Consider the following 22,636-nt stretch of genomic DNA (forward strand, 5'->3'; position numbering starts at 1 on the left):
GTAAATACTGTATATACCAGTTTTGGCATACAATTTCAATTTCATTTCCAAGATGCAGTATAAATACTGTACACACACAATTTCAATGAAACTTGATCACAACCTTCATCGCCCATGATGCACCAAAGTTTGTTCACGACATTTAAAAATATCGTGGTCTGAGGGGGTCTGTGAGGAGTTTGAGGGGGTCTGTGGAGTTTGAGGGGGTCTGTGAGGAGTTTGAGGGGGTCTGTGAGGAGTTTGAGGGGGTCTGTGAAGAGTTTGAGGGGGTCTGTGAGGAGTTTGAGGGGGTCTGTGAGGAGTTTGAGGGGGTCTGTGGAGTTTGAGGGGGTCTGTGAGGAGTTTGAGGGGGTCTGTGAGGAGTTTGAGGGGGTCTGTGAGGAGTTTGAGGGGGTCTGTGAGGAGTTTGAGGGGGTCTGAGGAGTTTGAGGGGGTCTGTGAAGAGTTTGAGGGGGTCTGTAAGGAGTTTGAGGGGGTCTGTGAGGAATTTGAGGGGGTCTGTGAAGAGTTTGAGGCAAATTTATACTCCAACTTCAAATGAATAAGTCAACTGTAAATATATACAAGCATCTTGATGTGACTTGTACATCGCAGAGAAACCTAGGAAGATTAATGTCGATTAAATTATCATGACGTCATGAGCTCTCGTATGATATTTGTAGCTCAATGACCTGAAAACTAATTTTCCTGTTTACTGAAATGGGTTACTGTATAATAATAAACAATTCAATTGAAGTTTTCACTTTTCTTTGTATAAGCAAGCATTGCTATGAACTTTTTGATGCAGGTCAACACTCACCAGGTAAGCACTACCGACATGTTGTGCCAGGCAGTTCATCGAGTAGGTGGCTTGTGGACCAGAAGCCAGGAGAAGCACGGTCGGCCGGGCCTCTGCGGGCGATGCTTTCAGTGCTCGACGCAGAATGACGTGAATACGGTGCCAGAAATCACGAGACTGATTGGGGAAGGACTTCTGGAGAGCATGGATCCTGCGTTGAAGACTGAGCAGTAATTGGTCAGCCTTCGAGGACTCGGATGAAGACGGCAATGGGTTATAACAGAACAGAATGATGCTCAGGAGCAATATGAGAACAGCGATGATGCCTTGGGTAGGACGGATCGGGATGGGTGGAGGAGTTATAAAGGGCAGGGACAGTGTTTGGAGTCAAAAGTCCCTTGCAAATTTACCTTGTCATTGCAAGTTATATCAAATAAAAGCAGAGATGTGAATTTTTTTTTTTACCCTGGTTTTTCAAGCCATGTTTTCCAATAATGCTATCCCACCAGTTTCTCCCATAACCTGCACCCACACAGCAACATCAGATGTAAAAAGGTAATTGGATGAAAGGCACACACAGCAAGTCAATTAGCCAAAAGGAATATTTTTGGGGAATTATCATTCCACTGAACATGAGCAACATCAATGGACATGAGCTGCGGCAAGTCGGAGTTAAAAGACTTTGGTAACCGAGGATGTCAAATGTAGAGATGTCACAACGAATAGCCAAAGCCAACTACACTCACAGAAAAATAAAAGAGCTCATGAGCTTCCACAAACAGCCAACAAGGAGGTTCGTGAAATCCTCGATTTGGAGTGTGGTGCTGTATGGGTCTAAGACCTGCACATTGAGAAGGGAAACAATAAGAAACCAAGTTTTTGAAATGTGGGTATGATGAAGGTTGTAAAGCATTGGAGGAAGACAATACGAGAATTGAACTTCTTGCACTGGTGCAGGAAAGGTGGTGGTGGTTTGTATGCAGTGTGTGGCCGCTTGGCTGCATCATTGTCTTGGGGCGCGGCTGTACCGCTGATGTAATGACCCCCCCCCCCCCCCCCCATTACCAGTCAGCTGGTACTTCTTTTACCGACCTCGGAAGGATGGCAGGCTGAATCAACCCACCTGATGTTAATTCAACGGCTGACAGGGCTCTAACTCAGGACCCTAAGATCTCAAGCCACCACCTTAACCGTTAAGCCAACACCAGGCTGCAGGAAAGGTGTTTGCCTGAGCCAATTATGAAGACGGAAAAACTGCCTTGGTCATATGTTGGGAAGAAATGGATTGTTGAAAGAGGTGATCAAAGGTTTTTGACTTCCGCTTCCGGTTTTGCCGGCGAGGTAGTGTGTTATTCCAAGCTCTCCACTCTACCAAAGGTAAGAAATTTTCCCATTTGTATTTTTGTCAAAACTGTATTTTTATTGTACAGTGTCAGTACCCACTGCGTGTTTCTCGTTCGATCTTGGTGTAAATCGTGCATACCTGTGTATAATCGTCGGTTGGTTCCTGCCGCGTTTTTCAGGCCTGGTTTTTCAGGCCTCGAGGCTTTGTTGTCTCCTCTCGGCAGTCGTTTGTGGTCCATTTACTTTCATTCTCTCACTGTTTTTTTTCTAGTCTTTTTTTCACCCCATACTTTCCCGAACATCTTACCCTTTGTTTAAAGTATTAATTAAAAAACAAAAAACAACACATTTCCTTCTCTCCCTGTGTTCGTTCGTTCTTCGACCACGTGTTTCGCCCCACCCGGTGTTTTTTCTCTCCTTCCTTCATAACTCAATCCTCTCCAACCAACACCTTTCCAATTACAGTTCTCACGATACTTCTTAAACATTATCCTTCTTCCTCTGATCCACTTTCACCTAACCTTCAAAAAAACATTAACGAAGAATGTAAAAAGTAGACCCTCCTCCCGTACCCACACATTTGCTTATACACCTCCCTGTTCCTTCGTTCTCTGCTCTCCTGGCTATCAATCTCCTATTCTTCTGTTCCTGCTTTTGAACCTGTGCTGGAATCATTAATCCCCCTTAGGAATCCTTCATGCGCTCATTTAGGGAATTTCCCCAGATAGTTTTCATGGTTTACTTTTTAAATGTTTAAACTTTCCCCTGAAGTGTTGTATTCTGCTGTATATTATTATACACTTTTCTTCTTCTTCTTTAAAAGGTTGTTTTCGATTTGCTCACCAAATCTCTTCATTTCAAATAAAAATTCAATCCATTACAGTTCTTCCTTCCTACATTCCCTAAACTCACCTGCATTCAACCCCTCCTCCAACGTTTTCAAACGGATCTCTGACTTGAAAATGACAAGAAACCCATTTTACAATAAATGTTAGTTTTCCATTAATCATCCAACACTTTCTAAAATCCAAACTCACCCCTCTCCTCCTAAATTCCCCCTTCCCTCCTCCCCTTCAAATCTCCCCACCCTCCTTTTTTCTCCAATTCTCCCCTCACCCCCCTCCTCAAAGCATCCTCCCCGCTTTCTCTCCCTTCCAACTCTTACCTCCATCTCCTCCAACCTTCTTCATCGCTCTGCCCTCCCCCCTCCCCACAAACAACACCTCACTGTGCCTCATCCAATCAAAATCAAATCTTTTGTCCTGCTCATCCTTCCCTTTCTCCCAGCTCTTCTAAAATCTCTGACACACTATCAACAGCTCTCCCTACCTCCTCCTCTTCCTCATCTTACCCTACCCCTCCCCTGTCCTGTCCTGTATCCGATGCTTCCCCTTCCTCTTCCTTAATGGTATGGACCTCAAACATCCGGGGCCTTCGCTCAAACCTGATGACCTCTCCAAACAGGTTGCTTCTGACAAACCAGACTTGATCTGCTGAACAGAAACTTTCCTCCTTCATGATGTCTCTGATTCCTTAATATCTCTCCCTGGTTACTCCCTCCTCCGGTATGATAGACCTGAGCCTCGTCCTGGAGGTGGGGTTGCTATCTTTATCAAAAACTCTCTTCCTCACTCTCTCTGCACTGCCCTCTCTCCACCTCACCCCCAGGAGTACCTCTGACTACGGCTTCCTCTCCGCTCCCACCTTTTGTTCATGTGTTCTGTACCGTCCTCCAAACAGTGATGACTCATCCACATCTCGCTGTCTGATAACATGGACCAACTTCTATCTACTCATCCCAACTCTCTCTTCCTCGTATGTGGTGATTTCAACTGTCATCATGCCAGCTGGCTGGGTGTGGGTACCTCTCTCACCAGCCATGGCACCTCAACAAAGGACTTATGCGCCTCGCTGGGACTGACACAATCTGTAAATTTCCCAACCCGGATCTCAGTCAACGGAGCATCTTCTCTTCGAGACTTGGTTATGACAAACTTCCCTGCAAATGTCTGCTGCTCTTCTTCTGCTCCAATCGGTTCATCTGACCATATGCTTGTTGAAGTGGATATCTCTCTGGCCATTCACAGAGAGCCTCCTCAGCGCCGACGAGTCTGGCATTTCACTCAGGCCAACTGGCACGGTCTTCAAGCAGCCATCAATCATCTGCACTGGTCTCCCATCTCTACTGCCTCTGACATCAACTCATCCTGGGAATTCTTACAAAGCAAACTGCTCTCTCTCATGCACAGATTTATGCCATCCTGTCTTCAGTTGTCATACCCTTCCTCCTGTCCATGGAACACGGAATCTTGTGGCGAGGCAGTTGCCCTGAAACAACATGCCTTCACCTCCTGGAAGGCAAATCCAACGGAAGGCTCATTTCCTTTCACAAAGCTCGGAACAAGTGTATGTCTACCGTCAGGAGAGCCAGGAAACAATATCTCTCTACTCTGAAGAGTGAACTCTCATACCTGTCTCCCCCCTCCAAATGTCTGGTCAAATCTGTTTCTGGTGTTTGTTCCCGCTCCATCCCCTCCCTTAGCTCAAATGGCTACACAGCTGACCACACGTGAAAAAGCTGAATGCCTCAACTCTGTGTTTGCCTCAAAATCTTGTGTCCCGAACCCATCTCTCTCTGTACCCACCGGATCCAGTCGTACCCAGCTGCTCCTTGACTCTGTGTCCTTCTCGCCTGACAGGGTGGAGAAGTTTGTCAATCCTCGACTCTGATTCTGCAACTGGACCAGACGGCATCAGCACACGGGTCCTAAAATCCTGCTCTGTCATTCTTTCACACCCTTTCTCTGTTTTGTTCACCCTCTCTTTTGCTCAAGGTCATGTGCCATCAGCTTGGAAATCAGCCAACATCACCGCTTTACACAAAAAATGTGCAAGAACATATCCTTGCAACTACAAACCAATCAGCCTGCTCCCATTTATCAGCAAAGTCATGGAATCCATCATTGCTTCGGATATCAAATCCTTCCTCTTCTCCAATGGTTTGATCTCTGACCATCAATTTGGATTCAGACCAGGTCATTCTACTCTGGACTTGTTGCTTCTGCTGTCTCAACAATGGATGGAGGTCCTCAATGTCAAACAGGAAATTAGAGCTGTCTCCCTTGACATATCACGTGCCTTCGATACGGTCTGGCACCCCACTCTGCTCACCATACTCTCCTCCTATGGTATCCATGGAAATCTCCATGCATGGCCTCTCTGGTCGTAGTCAATGTGTGGCCCTGAATGGATTTCTCTCATCTCCCCTTCCTGTTGAGGCTGGAGTTCCCCAAGGCAGTGTTCTGGGCCCTGTGCTTTTTCTGGTCTTCATCAATGATCTCTCCGACTCCCTGGAAAATCTTCTCTATCTCTTTGCTGATGACTCCACTCTCTGCCGCTCCATACCTCATCCCTTAGATCGGCAGTCTGCAGCCTCCTCACTCTCTGCAGACCTGGACAATATCACAAACTGGTCAAACAAGTGGAACATGTCTTTCAATCCTGACAAATCTCACACTCTCAGTATGTCTCTATGAAAAGACCGTCTGGACAACCCTCCCATCTACTTTCTCAACAATCCTCTCCAAGAAGTTCTGTCACTCAAGCTCTTGGGTCTCACAATCTGCCATGATCTTTCCTGAGAAAACCACATTTCCAAGCTGGCTTCCAAAGCCAGTCGCCGACTGGGCATCCTCTGTCGTGCGAAATCCTTCCTTGGCACACCTCAGCTCCTCACCACATACAAGGCTTTCATCCACAGCTCAATGGAATACCGCTCTCCCCTCTGGGCTGGTGCTCCTGCCTCACACCAAGCTCGGCTTCACGCTGTTGAAACCAAAGCTTTCAGAATCATTGGAATCTCCCGCAATGAAGCTCACTCCGAGGGCCTTTCACTCACTCACCGCAGGTAGGTTGGTGGTGTTTCTGTCTTCTACCGACTCCTCTCTGACCTAGCCCCCCCAGCCCTGTCTGTTCTCTGTCCCCCAAATACTCCTACAGGTCGCACAAGATCTGCCAGCAACCCTCTTCTGGTGAAACTGCCAAATCAAGACTCTCTGCTCACCTTCACTGTTTCATTCCTCTTTTCTCCCACCTTTGGAACAAACTCCCTCACTCTCTTCAATCCCACTCCTCCCTCCAGGTCTTTAAAATAGCTGTTCACCGCCATCTGTTATCTTCCCCCATTCAAAACCTTGATCTTTTCTACCTCCCGTTAATTCACCCCAGATCCACTTGGAAGTCCGAGCAGTGTCCATGTGGTTTATACCTCTCCCACCCCCCCAGCCCTCTTCCCACGCCTCCTCCCCCCCAAGCCCTCTCCCTCCCACAGATCTCCCGATGTCCCTGCTCTCAAATGTTGTACTTGTGTGCTTCCCCCTCTCTCCCCATCTTGTTCCCCGCTACCTTTATTTTGTCTTATGTGTCCAATTATTTATTTTTTTTGTCATTAATGTTAGCTCTTACACAAGCCTCGATCTTGTATACAAAAAAAAATTAAAAATAATAATATATGGCATGGAGAGAAGTAAGCAGCGAGGAACACCAAATGTTCCTATATTGGATGAACGATGATGGTAATGAAGAGCTATTGATTGTGTCGCGTTGCAGTGGTTTTGGGTCGCGTTGCAGTGGTTTTGGGTCGCGTTGCAGTGGTTTTGGGTCGCGTTGCAGTGGTTTTGGGTCGCGTTGCAGTGGTTTTGGGTCGCGTTGCAGTGGTTTTGGGTCGCGTTGCAGTGGTTTTGGGTCGCGTTGCAGTGGTTTTGGGTCGCGTTGCAGTGGTTTTGGGTCGCGTTGCAGTGGTTTTGGGTCGCGTTGCAGTGGTTTTGGGTCGCGTTGCAGTGGTTTTGGGTCGCGTTGCAGTGGTTTTGGGTCGCGTTGCAGTGGTTTTGGGTCGCGTTGCAGTGGTTTTGGGTCGCGTTGCAGTGGTTTTGGGTCGTGTTGCAGTGGTTTTGGGTCGCGTTGCAGTGGTTTTGGGTCGCGTTGCCGTGGTTTTGGGTCGCGTTGCCGTGGTTTTGGGTCGCGTTGCCGTGGTTTTGGGTCGCGTTGCCGTGGTTTTGGGTCGCGTTGCCGTGGTTTTGGGTCGCGTTGCCGTGGTTTTGGGTCGCGTTGCCGTGGTTTTGGGTCGCGTTGCCGTGGTTTTGGGTCGCGTTGCCGTGGTTTTGGGTCGCGTTGCCGTGGTTTTGGGTCGCGTTGCCGTGGTTTTGGGTCGCGTTGCCGTGGTTTTGGGTCGCGTTGCCGTGGTTTTGGGTCGCGTTGCCGTGGTTTTGGGTCGCATCGCCGAGGTTTTGGTCATATCTATATAATAATAGCGTAAGGACTCGACTTTGTTATCCCTTTTACGCCGCACCCAGTGACCCGATGCCCACGGCACTAATGGATTTACGATCTACGAACGCGCTCTTTGTTTATCACGTACAGCCATACTCGAAAAATCTGAATTAGCCGACGTTGGGGCCCAAAAGCATCCGATTAACTGCCGATACGATGCCATCTTACGACGCCATCGTATTGGCGTCTGCTGGGCGAAGGCGAAGCAAGCCGTCCGCTGATTGGACAGTCGAAGGCGACAGCAAGCCGTCCACTGAGTGGACAATCCCAGAGTGGTGCTATGCCGATTCCTATTACGAATCCATTCATTTTTCAAAAGTATATCATACCGTTGTCATTTAAGTAGATTGCAATAAATACGTTGTTCATATACGCACTCTTCATTCTCATCTTTCTTCCTAACTCTTACTCGGACAAGCAAATCCCCTATGCCATCCATAATGGTACACTCTATCCATACACCACATCCTCCCTTCCGTGGATGTTCCACGGGTTTCGGCTAGTCTATATAATAATAGCGTAAGGACTCGACTTTGTTATCCCTTTTACGCCGCACCCAGTGACCCGATGCCCACGGCACTAATGGATTTACGATCTACGAACCGTGCCCTTTGTTTATCATGTACAGCCATACTCGAAAAATCTGAATTAGCCGACGTTGGGGCCCAAAAGCATCCGATTAACTGCCGATACGACGCCATCTTACGACGCCATCGTATTGGCGTCTGCTGGGCGAAGGCGAAGCAAGCCGTCCGCTGATTGGACAGGCGAAGGCGAAAGCAAGCCGTCCACTGAGTGGACAATCCAGAGCATGCATTTGTGTCGGTGTCGGCGATCGTTGTTCATATATGCACTCTTCATTCTCATCTTTCTTCCTAACTCTTACTCGGACAAGCAAATCCCCTATGCCATCCATAATGGTACACTCTATCCATACACCACATCCTCCCTTCCGTGGAGTTCCACGGGTTTCGGCTAGTTAGTATGGTTTTCTTTGTGTTGATGTATGTAGTACATGGGCTTATGTATATTTGTGGACCGTTTTGCTAGATTCTTGGCAACAAGGCTTAAATCACTCTAAATAGCATATAAAATAAAAAAATTGCTGTTGCCAAATTTTCACGACATCTTCATGGCCACCATTTCGGACCTATTTTGCCTTATATCTCACTTATTAATCAAGGTATCAGCACAAGAATAGTGTCCTTACCCACATTTTCGGGGTCAAGGAAGACAATGGTATTAATCAAATTTCAGCTGGATGGCCAACATCTATCTATAATTCCAGTAATCTCTGTGTGTGTGTGTGTGTGTGTGTCTGTGTGTCTGTGTGTGTGTTTGTTTGTCTGTGACCGCTGTTTCTCGACAACCACGGGTCCGATATACTTTAAACTTGCCAGGTATATTGCTGGGGACCCGAGGATGTGCCTTTTCAAGGTTTCATATTAATCGGAGAAGTAGTTACCGAGCTATGTCCAAAAAACGATTCAACCAATCAGAGAGCAGCGAGCTATCACGTGTGCCGAACGTGGCGAACAGACTCTGCCTCGGACGGCACATTTGAGAGCGTATTCATTTATTTCACGTTGGAAAACTATGTTGCCGTTAAACTATGTTTTAAAACTAATTAAAACTAATTTGCGATTCATCGTAACTGCGATTTGCGACCTTCCGGACAGTGAAGACTGCACTTCCGGCAGCCAATCACAGAACGCGTTATTGCGTAGGCGTGGCCGATGTGAGAGCGAGCCGAGCCGAGCGCGTGCGCCATTACGGTTCGTAATTCGATTTCTTCCGGAGAAAATAATAATTTCTCGATTTCTTATGCTCATTATTTCTCCCAATTCAGTCAGAGCGAAGGGCGGAAGCGAAGAGCGTTGTTTTTTTTGTTTACGGGCGTACGGGCGGGGTAGAGCGTACGGGTAGCGTTATTTTTTTTTTTTGGCAAGGAACGGGCACCCACGTACGGGCATGCCCTAGTCTTTATAATTTCAAGATGGCCACCATTTTTAAATCTAGTTTTGCCCAAACTCCAGGTCACAGCCATACTTTAAAAGGTTTTCATGTATATCAGGTTTAAATATAAATGTCCTGGTATTGAATCTATTTACTTTTACTCACAGGTACTTACATTTTTAGATAATGGTTAGGATTGGATTGGGAGGGGGTGGATAGGAGGTGAGGGGACAGGGGAGTTCTTCTGCCAGATCCACACCCAAATATTATCTAAAGAATCAAGCTACCGTACATCTAGTTTTAGTCAAATATTATTCCTGAAACTGTGTTGGATGCAATGATCTTGGATGGTTGTTGGCACGACACCTGAATAGGGCACCAACAGATGCCGATACTAATGAGACAGAGCCCACAATTGGTTCCAGCACTGGCAACATCCAGGAAAACAATAGAGGAGAAGTCAAAAACCTGGACAATGATCTGCAAGGCAGTCATTCTGCTGAGCTTCCTGAAGCTCTGGATTCAGAAAGAGATCAATCAATGCCAATTTGGTCTGCCTACAACTCCATTTTGAGAAAAGATTCTCCAGAAATGATGTCAGCAATGATTGACAATGCATATTTGATGCCAATCATCAATGCTGCACCACAAGATTGGTCTACATTGGTAACTGGCCTTGAACAGCTTCAAAGATTGAACCAGATAGTGTGTCCTGGAACGCCTACTGTAGTAACTTTAGATATGGATCTATACAAGAGAGTTTTGAAGCGAGAGCACCTAGATTCACGATATAGCAACAGATGGATTCTTTGCCCAGGTGGATTCCACACTGCCATCTGTGCCCTTAGGTACTTAGGCCATTCAGTAGAAGGCAGTGGACTTGATATGGCATGGCAAGAAGCCGAGCTATACAGCTCTGTGACAACGTCTCAGATCATCAATGGCAATCACTATAATCGGGCTGTCCTTGCACATCAGATAACTCTCCAAACACTATATGATCTTTGGATGGACGTATTCTTCCAGGACCACCCGGAAACTCTTGGGGCACTTCAAACAGGTTCTAAGACACTGAGTGATGCCTGCAGAGATGGTGGAGATATTCTGAAGGCACATCAGGACTTCCTAGCAACAACTGAGTCCATCAATCTAGAGGCACAGCTTGCACAGTATGATGCTGACCATCAAAACAATCCAATGTACAGATGGGCCCGACTGTACATGGACCAGGTGATGCTGCTTCTGCAATTCTTACGCGCCAACAGAGATGGTGATTGGGCACTGTATCTAGCTACACATGAGAAACTGTGTGCACTATTCTTTGCATATGATCGTCTAGACTATGCTAGGCATATTCCAGAGTACCTGGCCAGAATGCAGAATATCAAGGACACAGATCCAGAGTTGTGGGAAGAGTTTTCTGCTGGTGGTTTCACAGTCAATACAAGTAACAGCATACCTTTCACAAGACTCAGTGTAGACCAGGCCATGGAACATCTGAATAAAGTAGCAAAAGGACATGGCGGGATCAGTGGAATAACATCCACAGCTGCAACACTTAAGAAGTTCTGTCTGACAGCCCCCGAGCTCGCTCACATATCAAAGGAAATGGAACACCTGGCTGGAGTGTCTTCAGAGAAAACTGATAGGCATCATGGCCTTTCATCCAACAAAGTAGCCTACCAGGAAAGATCAATTGCAAAGCTGAAAGCAACACTTCTCCAATGCAACATTTTCAAGTTGCACAACTCTGAGGATGTGTTTCAGACCTGCCTGTTCAAGTTGTTGACCAATGAGGTGATTCCTAAAGCTGTGGAGGAAGGAATTCTTAATGCAGAGAAATTCGGACAGGAGGCTTACAGTGCATTTGTAGAAAAGAGAATAAAGGGAAACCAAAACCTGTGGTCGACAATGACCAAATTGAAATTGCCATCTTGGAATTCGGTTGGCAAAGACCTGTTGGTGAAAACTGGTAGTGAGGTAGTGGCACTGAAAGTGACGACATCCCTGTTTGCTCGACTACTAGTCATTGCAAGGTCATCGAGGGAAGCAGTGGATCTAGAGGAAGTGGTAGGGGCACATGAACTGTCCAATACCAATAGAACTCTTCTCCAGCCAAATGGAATGGTCCACCCCACCACCGACAAGAGCAAGATCATATCACTCCTGGAGGGTCTTGTGAAATCCAGTGATGACACAAACTCAAGTGACCATGCTGAAGAACTTGCAGAACACCCTGAGAATGTGCAAGAAAGACCCAGGACATGCTTAATTGTTGATGGAATGGTGCTATTGCAAGAATTAATGAGTGTCAAGAAATTTCAGAACTGCAAGGAGCTAGGCACAGCGTATGTACAGCTAGCCGAATGCAGAGGACGTGCTTATGAGCAGCTTCGGGTTGTGTTTGACAATTACACAATTGATGCATCATTGAAGGAAGGAACAAGGGAACGTCGTAGAGGCAAGACCAGGCAGTGAAAAACGATATTGTTGATGAGCAAACCAAAATCAAGGACACCAAGTCATTCCTTGCTCGTAATGTCACAAAGGATTCACTGACACTCTTCCTGGCAAATAGATTGATCAACAGTAGATCCTCCATGCAGATTGTAACGGTGACAAGGAGAAGTGTCCAGAGCAATTTTGAATGTGAAATTGCTAAAGAGGTCAGTAGCCAGGAGGAAGCTGACACACTCATGATTTTGCATGCAGTGCAACTTGTGAAAACAGGATTCATTGTGAGTATCTATTCCCCAGACACAGATGTGTTGTTACTTGCTCTACGTCGAAGTGATGACCTAGGAAGTGATGCTGCAGTTATCATGGGCACTGGAAAAAACCGTCGGAAAATCTTACTAAGGCCAATCTATGAACAGCTTGGTGCTCAGAGGGCAAAAGCACTTGTTAATTGGCATGCTCTCACCGGCTGTGACACCACTGGCCACATTCAGGGCAAGAGTAAAACAACTTGCTTCAAGGCATTCACTGAAAGTAGTCAAACAGTAGTGTCAGCAATTGCTCAGCTTGGAGAGGGTGATAAACCATCTGATGCTGTCCTAGAAGGATGTGAAGAGTATTTCTGTCGCCTCTTCTGTCCGAAAGGTGTCACAATAAGAAGTGCTGCTGAACTACGATGGCACCTATTCCGCCAGCTGAAGGCTGATCAGGGAGTCGAGAAACTAACACCAACTGCTGGTGCCTGGAAAGAGCATGTCCAGCGTGCTCATTTGCAAGCACACACGTGGGCACAAGATCTAACTCTAAATCCAACTGTGATCGACCCAAACACCTTGGGATGGGAAACTGTTGGAGGCGAATTGAGACCAGTCCTGACGCAGGTTGCAATTGCTCCAGCCTCAATTCTCCAACTTGTTCGCTGTGGCTGTGGACGAGCTGCAAAGAGTCCTAGCAAATTGTGTTCACGCAGGTGTTCATGCAAAGCTAGGAATGTAGTCTGTACCGAATTGTGTAACTGTGATGCTGATTTGGAGAAATGCTGCAACACTGATGCCCAGCCTATTGGGAATGACATTGTGTTTGATCAGTAGAGAGCCCGTCGTTTGGATTTTTGATATGAGTTGTTTGATGAAACAAACTGATTAACAAACTGTAGCATTGCTTTCAGAAAAGGCTTAAGTCTATGATGGTTGCTAGCCTCAACAACTAGTCTTCATCAATTGTCTCAGACTAAGACACTAGGCTAAGTTTGCTCATACTTTGATTAAAAATGGCGGCCATCTTGAAATTATAAAGATGTTGGCCATCCAGCTGAAATTTGATTATCACCATTGTCTTCCTTGACCCCGAAAATGTGGGTAAGGACACTATTCTTGTGCTGATACCTTGATTAATAAGTGAGATATAATAATAATAATAATAATAATAATAATAATTCATTTATTTTGTATAGCGCTTTTCATGAAGCCCAAAGGCGCTTTGACAGAGTGCAAAACATAATGCATAACAAAACATGAAAACAACAATTGCAAAAAGACAAGAATCAATAGGGAAATATTTAAAGCAAAAGGAGGGAGAAGGAGAAGTGATAGTCAGGGGTTAAATGCTGTGGGTTGAATGTTGAATGCAGTGCTGAACAGGTGGGTCTTGAGTGATGTTTTGAATGTGGTGAGTGAGGAGGAGTCTCTGATGGTGTGAGGTAGTGAGTTCCAGAGGGTGGGAGCAGCGATGGAGAAGGCCCTGTCCCCCCAGGATCTGAATTTGGTCCGGATGGGGGGGTCAGGAGGTTGGTACCAGCAGAGCGGAGGTTGCGGGTGGGAGTGTGTCTGGAGAGATGGTCAGCCAGGTAGGATGGGGCCAGGTTATGGAGGGCTTTGTAGGTCAAGAGGAGGATTTTGTACTGGATTCTCTGGGAGATGGGGAGCCAGTGAAGCTTGTAAAGAACGGGGGTGATGTGGTCACGGGTCCGGGAATGGGTGAGTAGACGGGCAGCGGAGTTCTGAATGTATTGGAGTTTATTGGTGATTGTTGAGGGTGAACCATAGAGGAGGCTATTGCAGTAGTCCAGACGGGAGGTGATGAAGGCGTGGATGAGGGTTTCTGCAGCCGTGGAGGAGAGGGATGAGCGGAGACGGGCGATGTTTTTCAGGTGAAAGAAGGCTGTCTTTGTGATCTGTTTAGTGTATTTGTCGAAGGAGAGGGTTTGGTCAAAGATGACGCCAAGATTCCGGATGAGAGGGGAGGTGGATACTGGGATACCGTCGATGTTGAGGGCAAAGTTATGGGTGGATTTTGTGAGCGTTTTTGGGCCAATGATGATTATTTTAGATTTATCACAGTTAAGTTTGAGGAAGTTGATTTGAAGCCAGGATTTTATTTCAGAGATGCAGTTTGTCAGGATAGAGTGGGTGTCGGTGGAGACGGACTTGGTGGAGATGAAAAGCTGGATGTCATCGGCGAAGCAGTGGAATTGGAGACCATGACGGCGGATTAAGTGACCGAGGGGGGACAGGTAAAGGATGAAGAGGAGGGGGCCAAGAACTGAACCTTGGGGGACACCTTGGGGGAGGGGAGCAGTGGGGGATTTGCAGTTATTGATGGAGATGAACTGGCGTCTGTCAGAGAGGTATGATTGAATCCAAGAGAGGGCAGTGCCGGTAACGTTAAAGGTGGATTCAAGTCGGGTGAGGAGGATGGTGTGATCGATGGTGTCAAAGGCAGCGCTGAGGTCGAGGAGGACGAGAATGTTGAGGTTGCCAGCGTCAGAGGAGAGGAGAAGGTCGTTGGTGATTTTGAGAAGAGCAGTTTCAGTACTGTGGTTGGAGCGGAATCCGGATTGGAATGTTTCATACAGGTTATTGGCAGAGAGGTGATGTTTGAGTTGAGTGGCTACAGCGCGTTCCAAAACTTTCGACAGAAAGGGTAGGTTGGAGATGGGTCTGAAGTTGTTTAGGGTGTCAGGGTTTAGACCAGGTTTTTTTTAGAATGGGGGTAACAGCAGCAATTTTGAGGGATGGTGGGACGATGCCTGTAGACAGGGAGGAGTTTATTGTTGCAATGATAAGTGGAGAGAGAGCAGGGAGGGAGGCCTTGACAAAGCTGGAGGGGATGGGGTCAAGAGTGCAGGTGGCAGTTTTCATTCCTATGAGGAGTTCAGAGAGGTCAGTAGGGGAGACCGGGGAGAATTGAGACAGGGGAAGGCAGGATAAGGGGGGGCAGGTGGTTGGAGGGGGAGCGGGTGCGGCGGTGGTCAAGCTGTTGTAGATGTTGTCAATTTTGCGTTGGAAGAAAGAAAGGAAGGAGATGCAGTTGTCTACTGTGAATGACTGGGTGGTGGTGTCCAGGGGGCGGAGGAGTTTGTTTATTGTAGAGAAGAGTGCTTTTGGGTTTCCGGAGCCAGAGTGGATAATTTGAGAGTAGTAGGCGGAGCGGGCGTGGGAGAGGGCATTAAGGCATTATAAGGCATTATATAATATTATAAGGGCATTATAAGGCAAAATAGGTCCGAAATGGTGGCCATCTTGAAATCCAAGATGGCCGCCATGAAGATGTCGTGAAAATTTGGCAACAGCAATTTTTTTATTTTATATGCTATTTAGAGTGATTTAAGCCTAGTTGCCAAGAATCTAGCAAAACGGTCCACAAACTTTGGTTTCCCAACATAAGCCCATGTACTAATGGTTTTGTAGCAGGATAACAATGGAAACCATCAACCTGCCAAAAGGCAGAGCACTTCAGGAGGAAGAGGAAAAACATTTGTCCACTGAGATTCATATGAGAATATGAGAATGTTGCAATATGATCATTCAATAAAAGTTAGTGTTTATATTTGATATCATAGTACTTTCACTCGTATGAAATTTCATATATTATTTCTATCCCTGGTGTTGGGCTAGCGGCTAGGCTGCCGGCTTAGGATCCTAGGATCCTGGGTTCGAATCCCGGTCGATCGCTGAATTAACGCCAGGGGGGTTGACTCAGCCTGTCATCCTTCCGAGGTCGGCTAATTGAGTACCAGTTCACTGGTAATTCCCTGGTTGTCGTTAAAGGCGGCAAAAAGGGTTGGCGGCAGGAAGGGCATCTGGCCGTAAAACATTGCTTCAAAAAAAGGACCAAAAAACAACAACAACCACAGTTCCCGAAAAAGGCCAACCCCCACTTGTGGGGAAAAATGGCCTCTAAAGGTGGGTTTCTTTTTTTTTTTCTTTTTTTTTTCTATCCCAACACCTCTTGCTTTAGGCATAGCATGATCGTGCTTCTAATTGGAAAAAAGAAGGAATTACAAAGATAGAGTGGAAGAATGTGAGGAGAATTTCTTCATTTTCAGCATACTAAACAAGCTCTTGTTTGACGGGTTTGGTTGTACATGTAATAATATCATTGCTATTGTCAAGCAGCCAAAATAAAAATTAAACACATCAGATACCTGCAAGTTTGTTACGGTGATGTACGAACTTGTTTTCCGGTGTCTTTGTTCTTCTTTCAGTGTGGACACTTGCATGCACATCTACGACAAAACGCCATCAATTACGGCAAAAAAAACAATTTCCAGTTCCATCAGTTTTTAATGCCTTCATCCTTTACCTTTATGTTCATTTAAAGTACACACACAAAAAAAAGTATAACTCTTTCTTTAGTCTTTAGTATTACTCTGACGGGGTTTGAACCACCGACCTCCCAGACTCAAGAGTGGACGCTCTAACCATTGCATCACCAAGTCTGGTAAATTGACAATACAAGTTATCATGTCGTGATATGGGCCTGGTGTTGGGCTAGCGGCTAGGGTGCCGGCTTAGGATCCGAGGATCCTGAGTTCGAATCCCAGTCGATTGCTGAATTAACGCCAGGGGGGTTGACTCAGCCTGTCATCCTTCCGAGGTCGGCAAATTGAGTACCAGTTCACTGGTAATTCCCTGTTTGTCGTTAAAGGTGGCAAAAAGGGTTGGCGTCAGGAAGGGCATCCGGCCGTAAAACATTGCTTCAAAAAGGGGACCAAAAAAAACAACAACAACCACGGTTCCCGAAAAAGGCCAACCCCCGCTTGCGGGGAAAAATGGCCTCTAAAGGTGGTTATTTTTTTTAGTTTATGTCGTGATAATTTCATTTGTGGAATGAGAGCAAGAACAGACAACGCAAATGCCAGTGTCCATGGGAAGACGCAAGACCTGCGAAGTCGTCGTTACCACACACCAAGTCCTATTATTCTGCAGTGGGCAGCTCATAAGAGTATGGATCCCCCATTTTCAGAAACCGACTGGCCAGGCTTGCCTTTGTCTACACAGAGGCTAATGAACAACCGAAACCAATTGTCCTGAGTAGCTAGATGCGAATCAAACCCACACCAGTGAGGACAATGCATCATGGCTTCACCAACTCAACCATCTTGTCACTCAATATTAGCTACTGCTGGGAAAGAGTCTTACCAAAACCTTTGCGGGTGTGCCTAGGTTTTTGGGATGGTATGGTTTCCGAATGGAATAACTCCTCGTCTTCGAAGTGAGTTCCATCACACTCATCGGAGGGTTCAAACCTGTGTGCATCACCTCCACCATCTCCAATATCATCTTCAGAACTGGTGAAAACGGCACAAGGTAAGCATCGATGAATAGGGACAAAGTTATACACTCCTGACACCAATGTGATCCGTGAGCCGGGTGTGTGGTGTTGACTCACCGCGCAGCCAATTAGCCCTCCATAATCAGCTCAGGTGAACCACAACTACAAGATTTCACCACAATACCAGGTATATTTATTAAGAGAAGCCATGTTCACGGTGAGGGATTACAAGAAGCAATAAGAACTAGAACGGGCACTCGGTAGAGCGCATACCTTCGCCGCAGCTACTGTTCTGTACTTGGCATGGGAGTGTAGGGAACAGAACAACAAAAATACGATTTTGACCTTTTCGTGACCTTGACCTTGACCTTTGACCCGATTGCTCCCAAAATCAAATCAAATGTGTCCCGTATAATAACCAATCATCCCACCAAATTTCATGCAATTCGGTTGAATACTTTTTGAGTTATGCGAATAACATACACACACACAGACATACAAATAAATACACAGCGATCAAAACATAACCTTCCGCTTTTGCGAAGGTAATAAATAAATGATTCAACCAACACAATACACTCAGCACATAATAAATGAGCTCCTTACCCAATACCGATCAGACGCGCCTTCGGTATCAAACGACGAACTGGATTCCTTATTTATCCTTTGCCCATCAGTCATGCCACAGGAGATAGACGTTAGATAGTGGGAAAACAAGACAGGAAATACCCAAGCCATGCCGGCGTAGCCTATCTGATAAGGATGCAGGTCACCTCCCCTCACAAGCTCAGTCAACGTGCTGTCACAGGGCTTGGTGACGGGAGGAATGCAGACAGGAGGGTAATGAGGTGCGGCTGGCTGAGTGGGGACGTGGTGCATCAGGACAACCTCACAAAATGACACAGCCTATTCTGGGATGATTCCGGTAAATTGTTGGCAAGCCGTTCCCGGAAAACAATCTCTTCCACTTCCACACCCCCCGCCCCCTAACCCCCCACGCCCCCCCCCCCCCCCAATGGCATGAGCTTCCAAAGGCTCTGGCCCCCACCATCAGTCATGATACACTTCCCCGCTCCCTAATGGGCCAGAGACCAGTCTGGGGGAGCAGCGACCCCTCAAGATCCATCACTCGAACAACTCTGAGGTAAATAACCCCAGCTGAGGGCACACTCAGACGCTTTCAAAGAACAATAATGACCGATTTCAAAGGGGAAAAAAACATCAATAATACATCAAAAGGAATGGGGTTTTTAGAAACATTATTATGGTGGGTTGGATGTCTCAATCTATATTCCATAACAAAAAGGCGGCACACGTCTAATATCACATTTAATTACTTCTCCGCTTACCCTAATCCCTCAATCTAATAAAAACTAGAAAGCATCTGAAAATGCAAAGCTCATCCACATCCGCTTTGTATTCAGACGTCTTCTTCTTCTTCTTCTTATTCATACGTATGTCAAACGTGACGAAAACAGCTAAAAAAATTAATAATGTAAATTGATGATTTTATGCAACCTTGACCCTTATATTAGTCTTCAATCTAAAAACAAACAAAAAAACAAAAAACAATCAGCTTCTAGCTTTTGATTGGTGTACCAATTCGGTGACCCAATATGCTAATTCTTAAAATTTCATATTTTATGTGATGCTGACCTTTGACTTTTTGACCAAATTATTAATTTGACTTCTCCGTATTATTATAACTAGGGCATTGCCCGTACTATATCTATATCTAAAATTATATCCCCCCCCTCTATTTACATGAAATGGTTTGGTCCAAAGCGAACGGCTTGCGAGTACGGTGACAATCCCCCCCCCTCTATTTACATGCAATGGTTTGGTCCAAAGCGAACGGCTTCCGGAGTTTGGTAAAGAAATCGCCATCGCGTGCACAAACGCGCAGGAAAGCGAATGAATCGCAAATTCGGTTTTATTAGTTTTAAAACATAGTTTAACGCCAACATAGTTTGCAAACGTGAAATAAATGATTACGCTGTCAAATGTGCCATCCGAGGCAGAGTGTGCCCGCCACGTTCGGCACACGCGATCGTTCGCTGCTCTCTGATTGGTTGAATCGTTTTTTGGACATAGCTGGTAAGTAATTGTCCGATTAATATGAAACCTTGAAAAGGCACATCCTCGGGTCCCCAGCAATATACCTGGCAAGTTAAAAGTATATCGGACCCGTGGTTGTCGAGAAACAGCGGTCACAGACAAACAAACGTACAGACGTACAGACGTACAGACAGAGATTACTGGAATTATAGATAGACTAGGGCATGCCCGTACTATATCTATATCTAAAATTATATCCCCCCCCTCTATTTACATGAAATGGTTTGGTCCAAAGCGAACGGCTTGCGAGTGGTGACAATCCCCCCCCTCTATTTACATGCAATGGTTTGGTCCAAAGCGAACGGCTTCCGGAGTTTGGTAAAGAAATCGCCATCGCGTGCACAAACGCGCAGGAAAGCGAATGAATCGCAAATTCGTTTTTATTAGTTGTAAAACATAGTTTAACGCCAACATAGTTTGCAAACGTGAAATAAATGAATACGCTCTCAAATGTGCCATCCGAGGCAGAGTGTGCCCGCCACGTTCGGCACACGCGATCGTTCGCTGCTCTCTGATTGGTTGAATCGTTTTTTGGACATAGCTCGGTAAGTAATTGTCCGATTAATATGAAACCTTGAAAAGGCACATCCTCGGGTCCCCAGCAATATACCTGGCAAGTTAAAAGTATATCGGACCCGTGGTTGTCGAGAAACAGCGGTCACAGACAAACAAACAAACGTACAGACGTACAGACAGACAGACAGAGATTACTGGAATTATAGATAGATAAAGCTTTGTTGAAAATTTGATGACAAAACTGAAATGGTAAATTGAAATTTCAGGTTAATCGGAAGAAAATTGATGATTTTAGGTGACACTGACCTTTGACCTTTTGACCAAATTATTAATTTGCCTTCTCCGTATCATAATTAAGGTTTGGTAAAAATTTGATGAAAATAGCTCAAATGACTGACACACACACACACACACACACACATAAACACACACACACACACACACACACACACACACACACACACACACACAGACATAAACACAGACATAAACACACACACACACACACACACACACACACACACACACACACACACACACACACACCCATAAACACACACACACACACACATAAACACACACACACACAGACATAAACACAGACATAAACACACACACACACACACACCCATAAACACACACACACACCCATAAACACACACACACACACACACACACACACACACACACACACACACACACCCATAAACACACACACACACCCATAAACACACACACACCCATAAACACACACACACACAGACATAAACACAGACATAAACACACACACACACACACACACACACACCCATAAACACACACACACACCCATAAACACACACACACACAGACATAAACACAGACATAAACACACACACACACACACACACACACACACCCATAAACACACACACACACACACACATAAACACACACACACACAGACATAAAAACACACACACACACACAGACATAAACACACACACCCACACACAGACATAAACACACACACACACACACACACAGACATAAACACACACATACAGACATAAACACACACATACAGACATAAACACACACACACACACACAGACATAAAAACACACACACACAGACATAAACACACACACCCACACAGACACAAACACACACACACAAACACACACACAGACATAAACACACACACCCACAGACATAAACACACACACACACACATAAACATACACACACACACACACACACACACACGTCAGGTCAACAGAGTATTCATTCTCATTGGTCCCACACAGCAATTTATTTCCGTTTACTCATTATTACCTCCACCAGCGAAGGTGGATGGAGGTTATGTTTTCACCCCTGCCTGTCTGTCTGTCCGGTACGACGAATTACCCAAATGTAAGTGAATGTACCCAAATGTAAGTGAATGTACCCAAATGTAAGTGAATGTACCCAAATGTAAGTGAATGTACCCAAATGTAAGTGAATGTACCCAAATGTAAGTGAATGTACCCAAATGTAAGTGAATGTACCCAAATGTAAGTGAATGTACCCAAATGTAAGTGAATGTACCCAAATGTAAGTGAATGTACCCAAATGTAAGTGAATGTACCCAAATGTAAGTGAATGTACCCAAATGTAAGTGAATGTACCCAAATGTAAGTGAATGTACCCAAATGTAAGTGAATGTACCCAAATGTAAGTGAATGTACCCAAATGTAAGTGAATGTACCCAAATGTAAGTGAATGTACCCAAATGTAAGTGAATGTACCCAAATGTAAGTCGTACTACGTAAAGGAAGGTTATTTTATGCAGTAAAACGTTACGGTGTGCACAGTCAAAGCTCATAGGGCAATGTGCATTTTTTTTCTGCACCAGATTATAGTTGTTGTTAGGGTTAGGGTTAGCGTTCGGGTTAGGGTTAGGGTTAGGGTTAGTTGTTGTTAGGGTTAGGGTTAGGGTTAGTTGTTGTTAGCGTTCGGGTTAGGGTTAGGGTTAGTTGTTGTTAGGGTTAGGGTTAGGGTTAGTTGTTGTTAGGGTTCGGGTTAGGGTTAGTTGTTGTTAGGGTTCGGGTTAGGGTTAGTTGTTGTTAGGGTTAGGGTTAGGGTTAGTTGTTGTTAGGGTTCGGGTTAGGGTTAGTTGTTGTTAGGGTTCGGGTTAGGGTTAGGGTTAGTTGTTGTTAGGGTTCGGGTTAGGGTTAGCGTTCGGGTTAGGGTTAGTTGTTGTTAGGGTTAGCGTTCGGGTTAGGGTTAGTTGTTGTTAGGGTTAGCGTTCGGGTTAGGGTTAGTTGTTGTTAGGGTTAGGGTTAGCGTTCGGGTTAGGGTTAGTTGTTGTTAGGGTTAGCGTTCGGGTTAGGGTTAGTTGTTGTTAGGGTTAGCGTTCGGGTTAGGGTTAGTTGTTGTTAGGGTTAGGGTTAGCGTTCGGGTTAGGGTTAGTTGTTGTTAGGGTTAGTGTTCGGGTTAGGGTTAGCGTTCGGGTTAGGGTTAGTTGTTGTTAGGGTTAGTGTTCGGGTTAGGGTTAGCGTTCGGGTTAGGGTTAGTTGTTGTTAGGGTTAGCGTTCGGGTTAGGGTTAGTTGTTGTTAGGG

The 22,636-nt window shown here is 45.6% G+C and overlaps 1 protein-coding gene across 3 annotated transcripts in view; it reads right to left on the minus strand.

Annotated features, from left to right (window-relative positions):
- LOC137422964 (torsin-1A-interacting protein 1) overlaps nucleotides 1-22,636 on the minus strand; it is a 32,740-nt gene that overhangs the window by 8,749 nt on the left and 1,355 nt on the right. For 2 of the 3 annotated variants that reach the window (XR_013622919.1, XM_068109659.2), the window contains exons 3-6: nucleotides 17,287-17,435; nucleotides 16,290-16,370; nucleotides 1,244-1,300; nucleotides 800-1,104 (exon numbers count right to left, since the gene is read on the minus strand). Coding sequence is in view for 2 of the 3 variants with exons in the window: in XM_068109659.2 (XP_067965760.2) it covers nucleotides 800-1,104; nucleotides 1,244-1,300; nucleotides 16,290-16,370; nucleotides 17,287-17,435 (592 nt within the window). In the remaining variant the exon portion in view is untranslated. The remainder of the gene's footprint in view (nucleotides 1-799; nucleotides 1,105-1,243; nucleotides 1,301-16,289; nucleotides 16,371-17,286; nucleotides 17,436-22,636) is intronic. The other variant, XM_068109661.2, reaches the window with a different exon arrangement.

This window comes from Myxine glutinosa, chromosome 3 (assembly GCF_964187855.1).
Source record: "Myxine glutinosa chromosome 3, kmMyxGlut1.1, whole genome shotgun sequence".
NCBI classification, from domain to species: domain Eukaryota; kingdom Metazoa; phylum Chordata; class Myxini; order Myxiniformes; family Myxinidae; genus Myxine; species Myxine glutinosa.